Source organism: Notolepis coatsorum (genome assembly GCF_963971535.1).
Source record: "Notolepis coatsorum genome assembly, chromosome: 12".
Classification (NCBI taxonomy): domain Eukaryota; kingdom Metazoa; phylum Chordata; class Actinopteri; order Aulopiformes; family Paralepididae; genus Notolepis; species Notolepis coatsorum.
This window is the reverse complement of record NC_140176.1, coordinates 28708105-28730411: the sequence shown is the minus strand read 5'-3', so window position 1 is coordinate 28730411 and position 22307 is coordinate 28708105. Positions and strand designations below refer to the sequence as shown.

At 46.1% G+C, this 22307-nt stretch overlaps 1 protein-coding gene across 1 annotated transcript in view; it reads left to right on the top strand.

Annotated features, from left to right (window-relative positions):
- The window catches only part of dnmbp (dynamin binding protein), a 163650-nt gene that overhangs the window by 132299 nt on the left and 9044 nt on the right, over positions 1-22307 (top strand). The window contains 10 exon segments of the mRNA XM_084326445.1: positions 98-197; positions 662-772; positions 775-808; positions 11238-11255; positions 13087-13286; positions 15357-15487; positions 16881-16985; positions 17846-17974; positions 19187-19519; positions 19957-20148. Of these exon segments, the coding sequence (XP_084182571.1) occupies positions 98-197; positions 662-772; positions 775-808; positions 11238-11255; positions 13087-13286; positions 15357-15487; positions 16881-16985; positions 17846-17974; positions 19187-19519; positions 19957-20148 (1353 nt within the window).

Sequence of the window (22307 nt, the reverse complement as noted above, 5' to 3'; positions counted from 1 at the left end):
CACCACCGTGCCGCTATATGTTCTCCTCCCAGCTGGTCTGGGATCAGAGAGGATGTTGACGTGCAGCAGGTGTTAACCCTGTATGTTCTCCTCCCAGGTGCAGAACGTGGACTATGAGGGGCTGTTCGGTAACATCAGCTCAGTGATCGAACTGTCGAGACGCCTGCTGAGCGCCCTGCAGGACACAGACTCCATCGGTAAGAACACGCCTGCAGCCCTGCTGTGAACCAACGGCTCTGCTCACATTAGATTCTGATTCATTGTCATCATACAGTAAAGTAATAAGTACGAAAATAAGTTTGGCAACCAACCAGTCTCTCTCTCTGTCTCTCTTTCTCTCTCTCTCTCTCTCCCACTGTCTCTCTCTCTCTCTCTCTCTCTCTCCTCTCTCTCTCTCTCTCTCCTCTCTCTCTCTCTCTCCTCTCTCTCTCTCTCTCTCTCTCTCTCTCTCTCTCTCTCTCTCTCTCTCTCTCTCTCTCTCTCTCTCTCTCTCTCTCTCTCTCTCTCTCCTCTCTCTCTCTCTCTCTCTCTTCTGTCTGTCTCTCTGTCTCTCCCTGTGTGTCTCTCTCTCTCCCTGTGTGTGTGTCTCTCTCTCTCTCTCTCTCTCTCTCTCTCTCTCTCTCTCTCTCTCTCTCTCTCTCTCTCTCTCTCTCTCTCTCAGGTAACGTGTTTCTGGACTTCAAGGTGGAGCTAGAGGCTGTGTATAAGATCTACTGTCAGAACCATGACGATGCCATCTCCCTGCTGGAGATGTACGAGAAGGACGAGAACATCAGCGCCAGGTCCTGGAGAGTCTGGAGAAGCTCCGGTGAGTCAGACTGAACGGAACCCCTGAACACTGGAGTAAAAAACTCTTAGTATTCCTGTGGGTTTTTTGTTTGTATGCACAATAGAGAATTACCTCAAAGTACTGTAGTGATTGCCTGTAGTATTTTTACAGATTGCGCCGTATTTTTACATGCTCTCGCTGGACAAGAAGATGGACACCGATTTGCCTCTCTGTGTGTTCAGTAGAAAGCTATCCGGCTGCATGCTAGCCTAGCTTAGCACGATGAATAGAAGCGGATACGGACCAGCTAGCCTAGCTCTTGGCCAAAAACACCTCTCCCGGGGTTTTAAGCTAGGCTAGTGGTCCGTAACCGCTTCTATTAATTTATGCTAAGCTAGGCTAGCTTGCAGCCGGATAGCTTTCTACTGAACACACAGGGAGGAAAGTGGTATCTATCTTCTTGTCTGACTCTGGAGCAGACGGTACGTTTCTTATAACATACAACATTTCCCATAATGTTGACGTATATTATTACAGTAGTAAGTCTAGAGATTCACTATGGGACTTCTGTAATAAAATTGGTGCATACCATAAAAACAACAACACAGGAATACTTTAGTGTTTTGAGGACCCAGCTGTTGTGAGACTCTTGCTTTGACTCAGTGTTTTGATTTGAAAACCACACGTAACTTTACTCACCGTTCTGCATGAGATGTTTGAAACCAGAGTGTGTTGTGAGCATGCAGGAATGACCTCTAACATAGAAATATAGTTTCTAGAAGCTAAATGTTAACCACCACGCGGACTGGTCCAGTCATTTTAGCGTTCTGTGTTCCCTGAAGTGAGGAAGCCATGGAAACATTATTGTTGTTAGATTCAAATGTATTGTCATCATACAGCACAAGTACAGTACAACGAAAAAAGGTTTGGCATCCAACCAGAGAGCAAATGTAACAGTAAAGTGCAACATGATTGAGATATAATACATAATGTCTCTATTAGAGAGTTAACGTGTCAAAAAGGCAGCAAATCAAGTCACTGTGCTTTGATTTCTGGCATCAGATGTGTTTTCTTGGTATCAGATTTTAGTATGGGGGAAATTCTCTGAAACCGATATTCTATTTTCGCCTGGTATCAGACCGATATCCAACACCAGTATCGGTACATACCTATATACAACGTACAAGTGATTCAACTGAAATATATATATAATGAGTACTACTGTGCTAATCTGATGTATGTACTGTATTACGGTATTATTATGTACAGTGACACAGGTATAAAGACACTATGGTAATAAGTCATACTGGCCAGCAGCGTAACTAGTAAGAGTAGGTAAGGGATATGTACAGATATAGATATAGTATCTACAGATATGTAAACAGGATTTATTGATTGATTCTTTAATTTTTGTGTCATGCACAACCAACCCTCAACAAACATACCGTTGCAGTGTTTTATTATTGCATTGTAGAAATCGTCGGAAAGGAGAGACGCACAATTTCTATCTTGCGACAACACCAAGTAGTGTGTCATTTATTATCTTCTTAGCACAAGTGACAGCTGTCAGATCTATGCCGTGCTAAACTCTGACAGCTCCTCGTCACCAAAACATTTTATGAATGACATTCCACCAGCGCGTCTTCTCTAAGCCCAACCCCCAAAACCAACCTCATTAAAGTGACAGTGCCCCATCAATACATCAAAACAATCTAATGGTGAATTATGTCCATAGCACCCACTACAACATTACACATTACATTTCATTATCTAAATACAGATTACAGCTCGGTCTTAAAAACAAAGTATTCTGCCTTCTCTCTCAAGCTTGACAAATAAAATCGGCTACATAAATAGTTCCCTTCCTGAAGCACAACTCAAGTTGTTCATATTCATCCTGCTCAAGAAAATCAACATAAATAGAGGATATTTGACTAAAAAAGTACTTCCCTTACATCCTCGTAGACGAGACGGTAAAACACAAAGTGAACCTCATTCTCAGTTTCACCTCTAACTCGCACACAGGACAACGTCTGTCCTCCTCTGGGGTGGCATCACATTTGATTAAAAAGTGCTTCCCTTAATACTTCCAGGAATATGCAGGTATTTTGAGCAGGCCTACAGTATCCTGAGCCCGTTCAGAAGGAGGTCTCACCCCCCTTTGCCTCGCTGTAGACTCCAGTAATGTGGAGCAGTCCAGGAATGTGCCATACCTGGTTTCAGCTCCGCTGGTTTCAGTGACTCAGCTGCTCGACAGCTCTGTGTTTGTGTGTAGAACCACAGGCACCTGCCCTTGTTTACATAGAGACGGTGGGGCTTTGATGAACCGGACGTCTTGAGAGAGACGAAGACACACACAACGCACAAAAGGACAACATACAGACAAATATATACATTACACGGTATATATACAGCATTATTGTACATGCTATCATACAGATCTTGGGCCTGACTTGGGTTTCTTTTTTTACATGGATGATGTATTCAAATGTCATTATCCAAATGTTATGAGTTGAAGGTGTGTGAAGGCACTGCTGTGATGGACAGCAGAGGTTGTGGACTTCAGGTCAGACGTTGTTTATTCCCAATGTCATGGGTTGTTTATACAACTCGGCACATTGTGTTCATAGGTTGTTTTAAATGACGTATACGTGTGTGTGTGTGTGTGTGTGTGTGTGTGTGTGTGTGTGTGTGTGTGTGTGTGTGTGTGTGTGTGTGTGTGTGTGTGTGTGTGTGTGTGTGTGTGTGTGTGTGTGTGTGTGTGTGTGTGTGTGTGTGTGTGTGTGTGTGTGTGTGTGTGTGTGTGTGTGTGTGTGTGTGTGTGTGTGTGTGTGTGTGTGTGTGTGTGTGCGCGTGTGTGTGTGTGTGTGTGTGTGTGTGGAGGAATGACCTTCCACATAACACAGCGCTCTACCCCTGAGGCCTGCAGGCAGTTTGAAAAAACGCTACTGGAGAAAATTAAACTTTTGTTTATTTTTTATTAAGTCGTGTTTATTAAAACTCTGCAGGGCGCTGCTCACATTCCTGAGGCTTAGTTTGAAGCAGGACCTGAGCCTACGTGCACACACACACACAGAAACTCACTCACTCACTCACTCACTCACTCACTCACTCACTCACTCACTCACTCACTCACTCACTCACTCACTCACTCACTCACTCACTCACTCACTCACTCACTCACTCACTCACTCACTCACTCAGGGGAAGCAGTGCTATAATACATAATCTTGATAATCACACAATCCCAGATCAATCACAATTCATGATTGATACATGCATACACTTCTGAAGCTCAGTGTCTTGTTCCTCTTCTATACCAGTTAATACACTTCTGAAGCTCAGTGTGTAGTTATTCTTCTATACCAGTTAAAACACTTCTGAAGCTCAGTGTCTAGTTCCTCTTCTATACCAGTTAAAACTCAACACTTTGATGAACATTGTTACTCAGCTGATAGAGTTGTACCCTTCCTGCTGTCTTGTTGTACAAAACTTGTAAGTCACTTTGGATAAAAGCGTCAGCTAAATGACTAAATGTAAATGTAAACTCTTCTGATGCTCCGTGTCTAGTTCCTCTTCTATACCAGTTAAAATCGATTGCCAGGTTTGCAGGAATTGTTCCAATCTGTGGTTCAGAGACAAGAAACTACCCTTTAACCCTTTCACTACCACACTATAGAACAACTGTCTGTAGTGTTGTAGTGAAAGTGTTAACACAAGGTACATGTTGACAATAGAATTATCACTCTGTGTACCCGGCTCACATTTAAGTATACTTAAGTAGATGTGAAGGTAGATGGGTATCTTTGACATGTATCAAGTACTTGTGATGTACTGCTGTACGCTGACATTTATTGCATTATTATGTCGCTCTATTGGTTGGACTCTTATTATTATTACTTGTACTATGCACATCGTTGCGGGCGAGACCCCCCGCATTTCACTGTATACCTGTATGCCGTGACAAATAAAACTCTTGTATCTTGTATCTTGTATGACATGGTCAAAGTCCCCGCAACATGGCAGTAAAGACAAGCCTGATGTGGTCTTCCTGGGAGGGACTTGCTTTGAACATTAACTGAAGCCAACAGTAAAGGTGTTGTTGTTCAAATCTCTCACCGAGGACCAATGGAGACAGACATTTTCTATGATCAGAGGCGGGAGGGAGGTGGGATTATTTCAAAATGGATGATTGTATTTTACTGGGTGGAATGTAGCATGCATCCACACCAGGAATAGATAATAATGGAATTTGATAAACATATGAGAAAAGGATTTGGTTGGGCGTTCTGGCAGGGCTACTTGAGAGGGTTCCAGAGGGACCTGGCAGGGCTACTTGAGAGGGTTCCAGAGGGACCTGACGGCTACTTGAGAGGGTTCCAGAGGGACCTGACAGGGCTATTTGAGAGGGTTCCAGAGGGACCTGACAGGGCTACTTGAGAGGGTTCCAGAGGGACCTGACAGGGCTACTTGAGAGGGTTCCAGAGGGAGCTGACAGGGCTACTTGAGAGGGTTCCAGAGGGACCTGACAGGGCTACTTGAGAGGGTTCCAGAGGGACCTGACAGGGCTACTTGAGAGGGTTCCAGAGGGACATGACAGGGCTACTTGAGAGGGTTCCAGAGGGACATGACAGGGCTACTTGAGAGGGTTCCAGAGGGACCTGACAGGGCTACTTGAGAGGGTTCCAGAGGGACCTGACAGGGCTACTTGAGAGGGTTCCAGAGGGACCTGACAGGGCTACTTGAGAGGGTTCCAGAGGGACCTGACAGGGCTACTTGAGAGGGTTCCAGAGGGACATGACAGGGCTACTTGAGAGGGTTCCAGAGGGACATGACAGGGCTACTTGAGAGGGTTCCAGAGGGACCTGACAGGGCTACTTGAGAGGGTTCCAGAGGGACCTGACAGGGCTACTTGAGAGGGTTCCAGAGGGACATGACAGGGCTACTTCTCAAGTTCTCAAGTTCTTTAATAGTTGTCATACAGAAGTACAGAATACTTTCATACAAAATGCTTCTTACTGTTACGCTCCAGAGACTGTGCTAGACAAGATAGTATCAAATAACATAATAACATAATATAGCATGAATTTAGAAGAAGAATGAGGTCACAGTTGTTCGGTATAGACATATGTACAATGTTCTGAGTTACCATATAATATACAATACACAATACTATGCAGTGTACTAATGTACAGTACTATCTAGTGCAAAGCAGAAATGGGATGAGGTACAATTTTAGGTACAATTTACAGTAAGGTGTACGAGTTGTAGTGCAATCCTTCATCCATAAATATAAAGTGTGGGGAGTGGGTGCTACAGTGTGTTTGTTTAAAGTGGGTGTGTGCTATAAAGTGTGTGTAGTGGGTGCTACAGTGTGTTTGTTTAAAGTGAGTGTGTGCGTGTGGATGTGTGTGCTATGTGTGTTTGGTGGTTGTTGTTGTGTAGTGTTCATTCATTGTTCGTTTAGCAGCCTGATGGCCTGGGGATAGAAGCTACTTCTGAGTCTTTCTGTGCTCGCCTTGAGACTCCTGTGTCGCTTGCCTGACGGCAGCAGTTCAAAGAGGCAGTTGTTCGGGTGGCTCGAGTCCTTAATAATTCTCTTAGCCTTCCCCTTGCAACGCTTGTTGTAAATGTTCTGGAGGGTGGGGAGCCCCCCTCCAATTGTGCGTTCGGCTGAACGTGTCACTCTTTGTAGTCTGCTTTGGTCTTTTGCAGTGCTATTCCCAAACCAGGAGGTGATGTTGCCGGTCAAGATGCTCTCTATTGTACATGAGTAGAAGTTCTTAAGGATCTTCTGGCTGACTTGGAACTTCCTTAGGCGCCTGAGGAAGTAGAGGCGTTGTCGTGCCTTCTTCACCACACTGTTAATGTGTATGGTCCATTTCAAGTCCTCGGATATGTGGGCTCCGAGGTACTTGAAGCTGTTGACTCTCTCAACCGGTGCCCCGTCGATGCTGAGGGGGCTGTAGTCCTTGACCCCCGACCTCCTGAAGTCCACAATCATCTCCTTTGTTTTGCTGACGTTCAGGGAGAGGCTGTTTTCCTGGCACCATCCCGCCAGGACCTTGACCTCTTCCAGGTAGGCCCTCTCGTCGTTGGCAGAGATCAGGCCCACCACCACTGTGTCGTCAGCAAATTTGACGATTGTATTGCTACTCCGCTGAGCCACACAGTCGTGTGTGTACAGGGAGTAGAGGAGGGGACTCAGAACACAGCCCTGGGGGGCCCCTATGTTGAGGGTGATGGATGAGGAGGTGCAGTTGCCTGCTCTCACCACCTGGGGTCTGCCAGTCAGGAAGTCCAAGACCCACTGGCAGAGGTCATAGCCCAAGCCCAGGTCCCTGAGCTTGGCTATGAGTATGGAGGGGACTATGGTATTGAATGCCGAGCTGTAGTCGATGAATAGCATTCTCACATAGTTCCCCTGCCTCTTGTCCAGGTGTGATGCTGCTGTGTGCAGCACATGGGATATGGCGTCCTCCGTGGACCTGTTGGGGCGGTATGCAAATTGCAGGGGGTCCATGTTGATGGGGAGGGAGGAGCAGATGTAGCCCTTTACTAGCTTCTCAAAGCACTTCATGGCTATGGAGGTGAGAGCTACAGGGCGGTAGTCGTTGAGGCAAGCAGGCTTGGATTTTTTGGGTACAGGGATAATAGTGGACTTCTTCAGGCAGGTGGGGATGACAGCCTGTTCTAAGGACAGGTTAAATATGTCAGTGAATACTGGGGCCAGTTGGTCGGCACAGACTTTTAGGACGCGGCCGGGGATGCCGTCCGGACCTGCTGCCTTCCTGATATTCACTTTTTTAAAGGTCCGCCTCACCTCATGCTCTGTTACCCTGAACACTGCGCCTCCATCAGCAGCCGACCCCCCCCCCCCCATTGCCGAGGCTTGTGAGCTGGTGTTGTTATTACCAGCATCAAACCTCGCATAGAAGGTATTGAGGTCGTTTGCTAAGGAGATGTCATTGTTCAGTTTGAGGGAGGCGCCTTTGTAGTCTGTCATCGTTTTGAGCCCCTGCCACATAGCTCTAGAGTCAGCTTGTTCAAACTGGAGTTCAATTTTATCCCTGTAGCGCCGTTTGGCCTCTGACACTGTCCTCCTTACGTTGTGTTGCGCCACCTTGTGGTCATTCATGTTGCCTGCCACTAGGCCGTCATTGTATGCTTTGGTGCGCTCTCTCAGAGCTTCACGGACGGATTTGTCTACCCAGGGTTTTTGATTTGGGTAAACTTTCATTTTGGTAGTGGGGATTGTTTCTTTCACCCTAGTACAGACATAGTCCAGCACTGTCTCCGTGTAGGCATTAATGTTATCTGTGTCGCGGAATACAAACCAGTCTGTGTTGTGGAACACTGACCGGATCGTATCCTCTGACGTCACATCCCATTTCTGCACCTCTCGCGAGACTACGGGAGTACTTTTAATTCTTTGTCTGTACTTTGGTGTAAGGAAAATGGATGCGTGATCTGACTTGCCAAAGCCACTATCAGAATGAGCCTTGTAGCCACCTTTAAATTGCGTGTAACAGTGATCTAGGATGTTACCGCCTCTGGTGTTGCAAGTCACATGCTGGTAGAAATCAGGCAATACCTTTCTCAGATTGGCGCTATTGAAATCTCCCAGTACTAAAATGGCGGCGTTAACGTTCGTCGCTTGTATATTATTTACCTCGTCGTGTAGTCTGGAGAGCGCGGCGTTGTTGTTGGCTTGCGGTGGAATATACACTCCGACCAGGACGATCGCCGTTAACTCCCTCGGGAGGAAGAAAGGACGACACTTGATGGTTATATATTCCAGTTCTGGGGAGCAGTAGTTGGATAATTCCTTCACATTCGTTGGATCACTCCAATTTTTGTTAAACATGAAGGCAATACCTCCACCACGTTGTTTACCGGACTCTGATTGTGTCCGATCCTTCCTATGGATAAAGAAGTGATCCGCTGGTTGAATCGCGTGATCTGGAACCTCCGGTGTTAGCCAAGTTTCGGTGAAGCAAAGGACATTGCAGTCCCTAACGTCTCTTTGATATTGAATCCTTGCTCGGATGTCATCCAGTTTATTGTCTATTGATTGTCTACTTGAGAGGGTTCCAGAGGGACCTGACAGGGCTACTTGAGAGGGTTCCAGAGGGACCTGACAGGGCTACTTGAGAGGGTTCCAGAGGGACCTGACAGGGCTACTTGAGAGGGTTCCAAGAGGTCCTCAGAAGAAATGTGGGATAGATTCCTCTGTTATGTAATTGACCAGAAGTTAATTATCCCAATGAGAGAACGTGACAGAATGTCTATTGTGTTTATAGAAGTTATCTCAATGAGAGAACGTGACAGAATGACTATTGTGTTTATAGAAGTTATTTCAATGAGAGAACGTGACAGAATTACTATTGTCACCTTGCCTCGCTTCATTGGCTTCCAGTACGCTACAGGATATATATATTTTTAACTTCTGTTTATTGGCATTTTCAGTTTTCTTTTACATTTTACAATTGACGGGTTCAAACAGTACTAACATTACATTTATACACGCACATACACGCAATCACATAGGAGACACACATACAAAAACACAACTAATTTGTCTTAACATCATTAGTACAGAGCTGCTCTACCTATTTATTGACGGGTACTACCCAGTTGCTTCAGTTTCCAGTTATAAGGTTCATTGTCTAGCTTCAACGTAGTCAATGAAGGGTTGCCAAGTCTTATGGAATGTATCAATAGAACCCCTTAAAGTGAATCTGAGCTTCTCCAGTCTAAGGTGCTGCATAACGTCTCTGATCAACATAGCGCAGGTGGGGGGTTGTGCCTGTTTCCAGTTCAGCTAAATTAATCTGTGTGCTAGAAGGGTTATGAACCTTGGCACTGCAGAACTGGGTCCTCTAAGAGGGCTGTCCTCTCCCAGTACAGGATATATTTTAAGGTTCTCTTTTTCGTTTTTAAAGCCCTTAATGGTCAGCCCCCCTCCAAATACTCAATAATCAACTAGGCTGCAGTAAAAAACTTAAAACCAGATTCTCAAACATAAACATAAAGACGGACAACTACCCTCCCACTCAGGGCATTATGGGGTAGAACACATAGTAGCATACTACAAAAACCTAGGGGTCCGCAAAGACGACTTCAAACTGGAAATGGTAACGACAGATGAGGTACTAAAAAAACTGAGCGCCCTCCAACCTAACAAGGCCACTGGCCATGACAACATCCCCTCCAAATTCCTCAGAGACGCAGCAGCCGCCATCACCCCAGTCATCATCCACATAATAAACCTCTCCATAAAACAGGGACACGTCCCCAAGGACTTCAAAATTGCGAGAGTGACCCCTCTGCACAAAAAGGGCAGCAAATTAGACCCAGGCAACTACCGCCCTGTTTCTATTCTTACCTCCATCTCGAAAGTCATGGAGAAAATAGTCTACGAACAGGTCGAAAAGTACCTGGCGGAAAAAAATCGAATCTACGAATTCCAATCTGGCTTCAGAACATCCCACTCCACTGACACATGCCTTCTCTATTTGAACGACCACATCAAACAAGAGGTGGACACGGGCAAATACTGGGGCATGGTCATGCTGGACCTACAAAAGGCCTTCGACACTTGTCAATCACTCCATTCTGATTGACAAGCTAAAAGCAATTGGTTTTGATAGTTTATCAGTGAGCTGGATGCAATCCTACCTGGAGGGGAGAGAACAGGTGGTGGAGGTAAACGGTACTCTATCCCCCCCCCCTCACAGTGAGCTGTGGTGTTCCACAAGGAAGCATACTAGGACCGCTACTGTTCCTAATTTATGCAAATGACATGTCGTCAGCTTGTGACTGCAACTTGTTCTTGTTCGCCGACGACTCAGCCCTGCTGGTCTCTGACAAGAACAAGTTACAGGTTGAAAAAACCCTCAGCTCGGAACTCAGCAGAATATGCACCTGGCCGACGGCTTCTCAGAAGTTATCCCAATGAGAGAACGTGGCAGAATGACTATTGTGTTTATGGAAGTTATTTATCCCAATGAGAGAACGTGGCAGAATGACTATTGTGTTTATGGAAGTTATTTATCTCAATGAGAGAACGTGACAGAATGTCTATTGTGTTTATGGAAGTTATTTATCCCAATGAGAGAACGTGACAGAATGACTATTGTGTTTATAGAAGTTATCCCAATGAGAGAACGTGACAGAATAACTATTGTGTTTATATATTTCACTCTCTTCACTGAGAGTTATCTGACCTCCTCCTACACTGTTATGAAGGAGCTAAATGTTCTCAGATTGGGCTCCCTGAGACAATATCTTATTAAACGGCGATCCTTGACTCAAAGGAGGATGAGAACCGCAGTTCCAGGGAGCCCAAAAGCCTTGATGGAAGAGGCTGTCGGGTCATAGGTCACAGGTCATAGGCTTATAATTCATGTCTCTGTTGTCTCCTCTCTTTGTCCTCCTCTGTCTGTCCCCTCCTCCTCCACACCAGGGCTGTGTACCGCGAGTGGTAAGTGTCCTTAACGAGTGTTGCCGTGGTTTCCAGCATGAGAATCCTTCAGACTGTGTGCATGCATACGGCTATGACTAACCCCTGCCCCGAAAACCGTTTGTGTGTGCGTGTTTACTTCCTGTAGCTAAAAGCAAGTGTTCTCCCCTCATTACTGTGAGTGGGAGGAAGCTTGTCATTGTTGCTTCCATTTCCACGGAGATGGACTTGACCCCAGCTTGACCCCAGCCTGTGCTTTGTGATAATGCTGTGGTGTGTGTGTGTGTTGCATGTACTTTTGTTTTGAAGGTGAATAATGTGAAGGTGTCTCCACCTTCCTCTACCCTCATCTACTCTCCTACACCCTCCTCCACCCTCCTCTACCCTCCTCTACCCTCATCTACTCTCCCCCACCCTCCTCCACCCCCTCTACCCTCCTCTACCCTCCTACACCCTCCTCTCCCCCACCCTCCTCCACCCCTCTACCCTCCTCCACCCCCCTCTACCCTCATCTACTCTCCTCCACCCCCCTCTACCCTCCTCTACTCTCCTCCACCCCCCTCTACTCTCCTCCACCCCCCTCTACCCTCCTCTACTCTCCTCTACCCTTCTCTACTCTCCTCCACACCCCTCTACCCTCCTCCACCCCCCTCTACCATCCTCCACCCCCTCTACTCTCCTCTACCCTCCTCTACCCTCATCTACTCTCCCCCACCCTCCTCCACCCCCTCTACCCTCCTCTACTCTCCTCCACCCCCTCTACCCTCCTCTACCCTCCTACACCCTCCTCTCCTCTCCCCCACCCTCCTCCACCCCCTCTACCCTCCTCTACCCTCCTACACCCTCCTCTCCTCTCCCCCACCCTCCTCCACCCCTCTACCCTCCTCCACCCCCCTCTACCCTCATCTACTCTCCTCCACCCCCCTCTACCCTCCTACTCTCCTCCACCCCCTCTACTCTCCTCCACCCCCCTCTACTCTCCTCTACCCTTCTCTACTCTCATCCACACCCCTCTACCCTCCTCCACCCCCCTCTACCATCCTCCACCCCCTCTACTCTCCTCTACCCTCCTCCACCCTCTTCTACTCTCCCCCACCCTCCTCCACCCCCTCTACCCTCCTCCACCACCTCTACTCTCCTCTACCGTTCTCTACTCTCCTCCACACCCCTCTACCCTCCTCCACCCTCTTCTACTCTCCCCCACCCTCCTCCACCCCCTCTACCCTCCTCCACCACATCTACTCTCCTCTACTCTCCTCCCTCCTCTACCCTCCTCCACCCCTCTATGTCTCTGTGTTTTGTTCTGGATCAGCAAAGTTGTTGGTCCCTGATAACTAGTGCCATCTGGTGGATCAAAGCAGCAATAGCGATATACAATTTTTTTTAAATAAAACATTTGTCTGTTCATTATAATATAGCATATTTTATACTTTTTATAGTTTTGATCATTTAAATGTTTTTACTTATAACAATAATAACATATACGGAATACATTGTACATCATTAGTCAGTCTGGGTTTACTGTATGACATATGAGCTGCTCTGTCCTCTAAATTGCACTCAAATTAAGCCAATCAAAGTCTTGATCCCCCTCCCCCACATGTCTGTGTTGATCTAACTGATGGGGTATGTGTCGTCATCATCAGAATGATGCGTATTCCTATGATGATGGCTTCCCAGTGAGGCGTGGTGATGGTGGTGGTGGTGGTGGTGGTGGTTGTGGTTGTGGTGGTGGTGGTACTGTTGGTGGTGGTTGTGGTTGTGGTGGTGGTCATCTCTCTTCAAGGTCTTCACTTCCTTGATTTTACAACCTCCCTCTCTCTCTCTCTCTCTCTCTCTCTCTCTCTCCCAGGGGGAAGACCAACTACATCAACCTGGGTTCCTTCCTCATAAAGCCGGTGCAGCGTGTGATGCGTTACCCCCTGCTGTTGATGGAGCTCCTGGGGTCCACGCCTGAGAGCCACCATGACCGGCCCCAGCTGAGCCACGCGCTGCAGGCCGTGAAGGAGATCAACGTGAACATCAACGAGTTCAAACGCAGGAAGGACCTCGGTGAGTAAACCAACCTCTACTGTGCTGGTAAACCAACCTCTACTGTGCTGGTAGACCAACCTCTACTGCAGGGGTTCCCAAACTTTTCAGGCCGGGACCCAAAAAATAAGGCGTCAGAGAGCCGCGGCCCAATGCACATCGTCAGGCTTTTTTTTTCTTTTTTTTTGCCAGGCGACCGATTTTTTAAGCCAAATATCACTTCAATCCTATTAAGTTAGTTCAAGTTAGTTATTCATTTATATGTGCTATTTATGAGAGGGCTAACTTGTTGCAAAATAATAATGATAATAATAATAGCCTCATTAAAATACTATTGTTGCTTCGGTTGTTTTCAGCGTTTTATGTGCATAATCTGTTATTTAGTTTGAAATGTTCGTTGAAATAAGTAGATTTTTCGTTTTTGTTTATTTATTAAGTTAATATAAAACCATATAGTCACATTTTAGAATACAATAGAATAGAATTTTAGAATACAACTAGAAACACTGTCCTGGCCTGCTTCTAAGTTCAGTGGCCTGACAAAAAAAAATAAAAATAAAATTTGGAAACCATCTCGCGGCCCTCCCCTGGCTGCTCGCGGCCCACCTTTGGGTCACGACCCCGACTTTGGGAACCACTGCCCAACTTCTACTGTGCTGGTAGACCAACTTCTACTGTGCTGGTAGACCAACCTCTACTGTGCTGGTAAACCAACCTCTACTGTGCTGGTAGACCAACCTCTACTGTGCTGGTAAACCAACCTCTACTGTGCTGGTAGACCAACCTCTACTGTGCTGGTAGACCAACCTCTACTGTGCTGGTAGACCAACCTCTACTGTGCTGGTAGACCAACCTCTACTGTGCTGGTAAACCAACCTCTACTGTGCTGGTAAACCAACCTCTACTGTTTTACTATTTGTAAAGAAAAAGCCGCTTGGTGCTTTTCATTTAAAATTGAAAGACTTCAAAGGCAAATTTTAAATGGGCAAGCTAGCAGCTTCCTTGTTGCCTAGAATCAAGGTGGTTCTCTGTAAACCTGTCGCACTACCATGAATGATCTGAACAAAAACACACACATGCTCTAGACCAGTGGTTCTCAAACTACGGGTCGCAACCCAAAGCGGGGTCGCGGGTAGCTAACAGAGAAAAACCGACGAGCCCAACTCAGATAGAGTTTTTATTTTATTTACTCGGCTTGATGGCTTTTTGGAGGAACAGAATGTTGCAAAAAATTATTTGAAGCCCATCATCTGTAGCCACATAGAAGGGCTCATTGAACAATTTCGGAACTATTTTCCCGAAAGAGAGAGCACGGACAATTTGAACAACTGGATCCTAGATCCGTTCTTTACGCATGACAGAACAGGCCCCCCACTGTCTGAGCAGGAGGCGCAAATTGATATTTTGTGTGACGAGAAAGTCAAGTTCACTGGACAGGCCCTCGCAAAGTTCTGGATATATACAAGTACCCAGTGTTGTGTAATGCTGCGCCGAGAAAGCTTGTCCCCTTCGCATCAACATACCTCTGTGAGGCCGGATTTTCGGCGCTGACATAAATAAAAAAATAAATACAGATCTCGCCTCAGAGTAGAAGCGGATCTCCGCCTCTTTCTCAGCACAACGCAGCCACGTATCATGGAACTGTTCAGATGTACAAGCACACCCTTCCCATTAAGTCTCGTTTTTTTTTTATTCTTTTCTTTTTTTTTATTCTGGCAACATATTTGGGCTAAATATGCCTTGTTTTATAAATGTGTATACAGAAACAACAATCTGTTGCTTTTGTTGATAATATTAATTAATTTCATTGATAGCACAGTGCTGTAATTTCATTTTCTAATACATATGCATGATCAAGTCCAACAACGTGTGCTTTTATTTTGATATTCCTTATTTCCACGTTGAAATTACGCGATACATTAAGTGTGGGGTCGCCCAAAAGAATCCTAAATAAAATGGGGTTGTGGTATAAAAAAGTTTGAGAACCCCTGCTCTGGACCATAGATTTGACTTAAGCTCTCCACTGTATACTGCAAGTATAGTGCCTCCATTGGGCTTTTCTGACTCAAGTTTGTCCTCTACTGTCCACAGTTGTGAAGTACAGGAAGGGGGATGAGGACACGTTGATCGACAAGATCTCCAAACTGAGCATGCACTCCATCATCAAGAAGTCCAACCGTGTCAGTAGCCATCTCAAACATCTCACAGGATTATCACCACAGGTCAGTAGCCATCTTAAACACCTCACAACCACCTTAAACACCTCACAGGAATATCACCACAGGTCAGCAGCCACCTCTAAGGAAGGCATGCAGTATCAATATCTGAAATGGAAAAAACCCACTAACCTTCTTACTGTCTTATACTATCATGCACTCTTCCTACTATACTAATATGGCTTTACTACTATGCACTCAACACTGCAGCACCCAAGTTTCAGCACTGTTTGATGAACATTGTTACTCAGCTGTAAGAGTTATACCCTACCTGCTGACTTGTCGTACACAACATCTAAGTCGCTTTGGATAAAAGCGTTCAGCTAAATGACAAAAAGGACACCTCTCACCCCAACCACAAACCTCTTCCCTCTGGGTCAAAACTAACTAAAAAGACCCTAAAACTCATCCCCCTGAACATCTCTCTTAAAGCGACACTCACATTTACATGTATTGCTACAACTGTACTCATAACTACCTTCATTATGAGAGCTAGGGATGAAGATGTGTAGGATCTGATCTACGCTACAGTACACTACAGTACAGACCTGATCTACACTACAGCACAGACCTGATCTACACTATAGCACAGACCTGATCTACACTACAGCACAGACCTGATCTACACTACAGCACAGACCTGATCTACACTACAGCACAGACCTGATCTACACTACAGTACAGACCTGATCTACACTACAGTACAGACCTGATCTACACTACAGTACAGACCTGATCTACACTACAGACCTGATCTACACTACAGACCTGATCTACACTACAGTACAGACCTGATCTACACTACAGTACAGACCTGATCTACACTACAGTACAGACCTGATCTACACTACAGTACAGACCTGATCTACACTACAGACCTGATCTACACTACAGTACAGACCTGATCTACACTACAGCACAGACCTGAGACCTGATCTACACTACAGTACCTCTGCCTAGAACCAATGCTCTCAAGAAAACTGCAATGTATAGAGCCATAACATATTGGAATAGGATCCCATTACATATCATACGGACGGAAAACGAGGACAGTTTCAAAAAGAAACTTAAAGGAGCCATAATCCGGAAGGAAATCAATATATGTCATGCATGAGTGTAGCTGCAGCCATGTTATCCAAACTTCTTCTGTTTACTTTGTTTTAGTTTTAAAGGTATGGTGAAATGTATTCACCTACAGTATGACCTTTTGTTTTATTTTTGATTGATTATGTATGTGATATATGACTGATTTATACTGAATGTTTCATATTTGTATGTGTATATCTGTGAGGACCCCAGGAGAAATAGTCAACACGTCGATGATGACTAATGGGGATCCTAATAAACATAAACGTAAACATCTACACTATAATGATTTCTTTCGCACTTTTGACCTCAGATCAAAGATGAGGCGTTTGACGAGGCTGAGAAGAGGTTCCGCCTTCAGGAGAGACTCATCAAGTCATTCATCAGAGACATCTCCCTCTACCTGCAGCACATACGGGTAAGAGACATCCCCCTCTACCTGCAGCAACATACGGGTAAGAGACATCCCCCTCTACCTGCAGAAACATCCCCCTCTACCTGCAGAGACATGTCCCTCTACCTGCAGAGACATGTCCCTCTACCTGCAGAGACATGTCCCTCTACCTGCAGAGACATGTCCCTCTACCTGCAGAGAAATGTCCCTCTACCTGCAGAGACATGTCCCTCTACCTGCAGAGACATGTCCCTCTACCTGCAGAAACATGTCCCTCTACCTGCAGAGACATGTCCCTCTACCTGCAGAGACATGTCCCTCTACCTGCAGAGACATGTCCCTCTACCTGCAGAGACATGTCCCTCTACCTGCAGAAACATCCCCCTCTACCTGCAGAGACATGTCCCTCTACCTGCAGAGACATGTCCCTCTACCTGCAGAGACATGTCCCTCTACCTGCAGAAACATCCCCCTCTACCTGCAGAGACATGTCCCTCTACCTGCAGCACATTTTTCTCATTGCGAAGATGATGTCTTAGTCATTTGTGTCACTAACGGACCCCAAAAAAGTCCTACCGCAAAACTGAAGGAATAGCCTAAACATTCGCCTGGAAGACGTCACAAGAAATAAGCCGTTGTGACACCTTCAGGTGTTTATCCTGTTGGGATTCAGGGAATTTTAGTTATTGGCGGTAAACCTATTTTGGGGTTTGTTGGTGGCTAGGGGATTATCGGGGGACGGTGCTCATGGTCAACAGCAGCGGCATACAGTAGCAAGACATGCTGGGCCCTGTGCAGCCGTTTTGAATAAGTACTATTTGCATTTAATTGCGTTAATGTGTTGGGAGTATTTCTATAATGAGTGGATTGTCTCTGTCCTGCAGGAATCGGCCTCTGTCAAGGTGCTGGCAGCCATCAGTTTCTGTGACATCTACACGGAGCGCAGTCCGCTGGACCCAGAGCGCTTCCAGAGAGCCCATCGCTGCATCAGTGACAAGCAGTTCACCCAGTTTGTAAGTCCTGCTCTTCTGTTCAGCGTCAGTCAGTTCAGTTCACCCAGTTTGTAAGTCCTGCTCTTCTGTTCAGCGTCAGTCAGTTCAGTTCACACAGTTTGTAAGTCCTGCTCTTCTGTTCAGCTTCAGTCAGTTCAGTTCACTCAGTTTGTAAGTCCTGCTCTTCTGTTCAGCTTCAGTCAGTTCAGTTCACTCAGTTTGTAAGTCCTGCTCTTCTGTTCAGCGTCAGTCAGTTCAGTTCACACAGTTTGTAAGTCCTGCTCTTCAGTTTAAGTCAGTTCACCCAGTTTGTAAGTCCTGCTCTTCTGTTCAGCGTCAGTCAGTTCAGTTCACTCAGTTTGTAATTCCTGCTCTTCTGTTCAGCGTCAGTCAGTTCAGTTCACTCAGTTTGTAAGTCCTGCTCTTCTGTTCAGCGTCAGTCAGTTCAGTTCACCCAGTTTGTAAGTCCTGCTCTTCAGTTTAAGTCAGTTCACCCAGTTTGTAATTCCTGCTCTTCTGTTCAGCGTCAGTCAGTTCAGTTCACACAGTTTGTAAGTCCTGCTCTTCTGTTCAGCGTCAGTCAGTTCAGTCAGTTTGTAAGTCCTGCTCTTTGCACTTTTCTACTAAGTAATCGACCTCGTCTACACTACTACCTACAATACTAATGTCTATACTACTACTACCTACTATGCTAACATGTCTATACTACTACCTACTATGCTAACATGTCTATACTACTACCTACTATGCTAATATGTCTATACTACTACCTACTATGCTAACATGTCTATACTACTACCTACAATACTTATGTCTATACTACTACCTACTATGCTAACATGTCTATACTACTACCTAGAATACTTATGTCTATACTACTACCTACTATGCTAACATGTCTATACTACTACCTAGAATACTTATGTCTATACTACTACCTACTATGCTAATATGTCTATACTACTACCTACTATGCTAATATGTCTATACTACTATGTACTCAAGGCTGTAGCACTCAAGTTCAATACTGTTAGATGAACAATCTTACTGACACTTAGCTGCCAGAGTTGTACCCTTCCTGTTGTACAGAACATCGTAAGTCGCTTTGGATAAAAGCGTTCAACTAAATGTAAGTCATAAAACATTTCTCTCTTCCATATCTCCCTCCCTCCCTCCCTCCCTCCCTCCCTCCCTCCCTCCCTCCCTCCCTCCCTCCCTCCTCCTCCTGAGCAGAAGGAGCGCAGTGAGGCGCTGGTCATCAACCCGCTCACCCAGCTCCTCCTCATGTTCGCCGGGCCCCACAAGCTCATCCAGAAGCGCTTCGACAAGCTGCTGGACTACGACAACTGCAAGGAGCGCGCGGAGCGGCTGAAGGACCGGCGCGTGCAGGACGAGCTGCAGGCCACGCGCAACAACTACGAGGCGCTGAACGCCCAGCTGCTGGACGAGCTGCCCAAGTTCCACCACGCGGCCGAGGAGCTCTTCACCGGCTGCGTCAGGGCCTTCGCCCAGTCACAGAAAGACTTCATGAAGAGGACCCTGGGAGAGCTGCAGCCACTCCTACAGGTAGAGAGAGAGAGAGAGAGAGCAGTCTCTTTTTTCTTGTGGTCGATTAGTACTTTATTTACATATTTTTCCTGTATTTATATATTTTTTCTCTCTTTTTCTCTCTCCTTCCCTCTCTCCTCTCTCTCTCCTTCATTTCTCTCCTCTCTCTCCTTCCTCTCTCTCCTTTCCTCTCTCCTTCCCTCTCTCCTTCCTCTCTCTCTGTCCTCTCTTTCCTCTCTCTCCTTCCTCTCTCTCCGTCCTCTCTCTCTCCTTCCTCTCTCTCCGTCCTCTCTCTCTCTCCTTTCTCTCTCTCTCCGTCCTCTCTCTCCTCTCTCTCTCTCCTTCCTTCCTCTCTCTCCTTCCTCTCTCTCCTTCCTCTCTCTCCATCCTCTCTCCTCTCTCTCTCTCCTTCCCTCTCCTTCCCTCTCTCCCTCTCCCTCCTCCCCCGTCTCTAGTTCTCTGGTATTGGAGGCACCGAGGGGAACCTGGTGGCCTTGTTCCAGGAGGAGTACAGTCGTGTTCTCCAGCTCCTGCAGAGCTTCAGCTTCTGTCCGGAGAACCTGCCCCCCGCCGCTGCTCCCGCGCGCAAGACCTTCGACAAGAAGACCCTGGAGAAGCAGACGTCCAAGAAGCAAATGCAGGGACCCGTGAGTGGATTCTTATTTATTATTTTAGTTCTGATATTTACATTTTTGGCACATAGGAAGGAGGATTGACCAAAGGAAGTGTTAACACAGGGAACATTTAGCAAGATATAGTGAGCAGCTCTGGTGTTATAGAGATATGGTGAGCAGCTCTGTTGTTATAGAGATATGGTGAGCAGCTCTGGTGTTATAGAGATATGGTGAGCAGCTCTGGTGTTATAGAGATATGGTGAGCAGCTCTGGTGTTATAGAGATATGGTGAGCAGCTCTGGTATTATAGAGATATGGTGAGCAGCTCTGGTGTTATAGAGATATGGTGAGCAGCTCTGGTGTTATAGAGATATGGTGAGCAGCTCTGGTGTTATAGAGATATGGTGAGCAGCTCTGGTGTTATAGAGATATGGTGAGCAGCTCTGGTGTTATAGAGATATGGTGAGCAGCTCTGGTGTTATAGAGATATGGTGAGCAGCTCTGGTGTTATAGAGATATGGTGAGCAGCTCTGGTGTTATAGAGATATGGTGAGCAGCTCTGGTGTTATAGAGATATGGTGAGCAGCTCTGGTGTTATAGAGATATGATGAGCAGCTCTGGTGTTATAGAGATATGGTGAGCAGCTCTGGTGTTATAGAGATATGGTGAGCAGCTCTGGTGTTATAGAGAGATGGTGAGCAGCTCTGGTGTTATAGAGATATGGTGAGCAGCTCTGGTGTTATAGAGATATGGTGAGCAGCTCTGGTGTTATAGAGATATGGTGAGCAGCTCTGGTGTTATAGAGATATGGTGAGCAGCTCTGGTGTTATAGAGATATGGTGAGCAGCTCTGGTGTTATAGAGATATGGTGAGCAGCTCTGGTGTTATAGAGATATGGTGAGCAGCTCTGGTGTTATAGAGATATGGTGAGCAGCTCTGGTGTTATAGAGATATGGTGAGCAGCTCTGGTGTTATAGAGAGATGGTGAGCAGCTCTGGTGTTATAGAGATATGGTGAGCAGCTCTGGTGTTATAGAGAGATGGTGAGCAGCTCTGGTGTTATAGAGAGATGGTGAGCAGCTCTGGTGTTATAGAGATATGGTGAGCAGCTCTGGTGTTATAGAGATATGGTGAGCAGCTCTGGTGTTATAGAGATATGGTGAGCAGCTCTGGTGTTATAGAGATATGGTGAGCAGCTCTGGTGTTATAGAGAGATGGTGAGCAGCTCTGGTGTTATAGAGATATGGTGAGCAGCTCTGGTGTTATAGAGAGATGGTGAGCAGCTCTGGTGTTATAGAGATATGGTGAGCAGCTCTGGTGTTATAGAGATATGGTGAGCAGCTCTGGTGTTATAGAGATATGGTGAGCAGCTCTGGTGTTATAGAGATATGGTGAGTAGCTCTGGTGTTATAGAGATATGGTGAGCAGCTCTGGTGTTATAGAGATATGGTGAGCAGCTCTGGTGTTATAGAGATATGGTGAGCAGCTCTGGTGTTATAGAGATATGGTGAGCAGCTCTGGTGTTATAGAGATATGGTGAGCAGCTCTGGTGTTATAGAGATATGGTGAGCAGCTCTGGTGTTATAGAGATATGGTGAGCAGCTCTGGTGTTATAGAGAGATGGTGAGCAGCTCTGGTGTTATAGAGAGATGGTGAGCAGCTCTGGTGTTATAGAGATATGGTGAGCAGCTCTGGTGTTATAGAGATATGGTGAGCAGCTCTGGTGTTATAGAGATATGGTGAGCAGCTCTGGTGTTATAGAGATATGGTGAGCAGCTCTGGTGTTATAGAGATATGGTGAGCAGCTCTGGTGTTATAGAGATATGGTGAGCAGCTCTGGTGTTATAGAGATATGGTGAGCAGCTCTGGTGTTATAGAGATATGGTGAGCAGCTCTGGTGTTATAGAGATATGGTGAGCAGCTCTGTTGTTATAGAGATATGGTGAGCAGCTCTGGTGTTATAGAGATATGGTGAGCAGCTCTGGTGTTATAGAGATATGGTGAGCAGCTCTGGTGTTATAGAGATATGGTGAGCAGCTCTGGTGTTATAGAGATATGGTGAGCAGCTCTGGTGTTATAGAGATATGGTGAGCAGTTCTGGTGTTATAGAGATATGGTGAGCAGCTCTGGTGTTATAGAGATATGGTGAGCAGCTCTGGTGTTATAGAGATATGGTGAGCAGCTCTGTTGTTA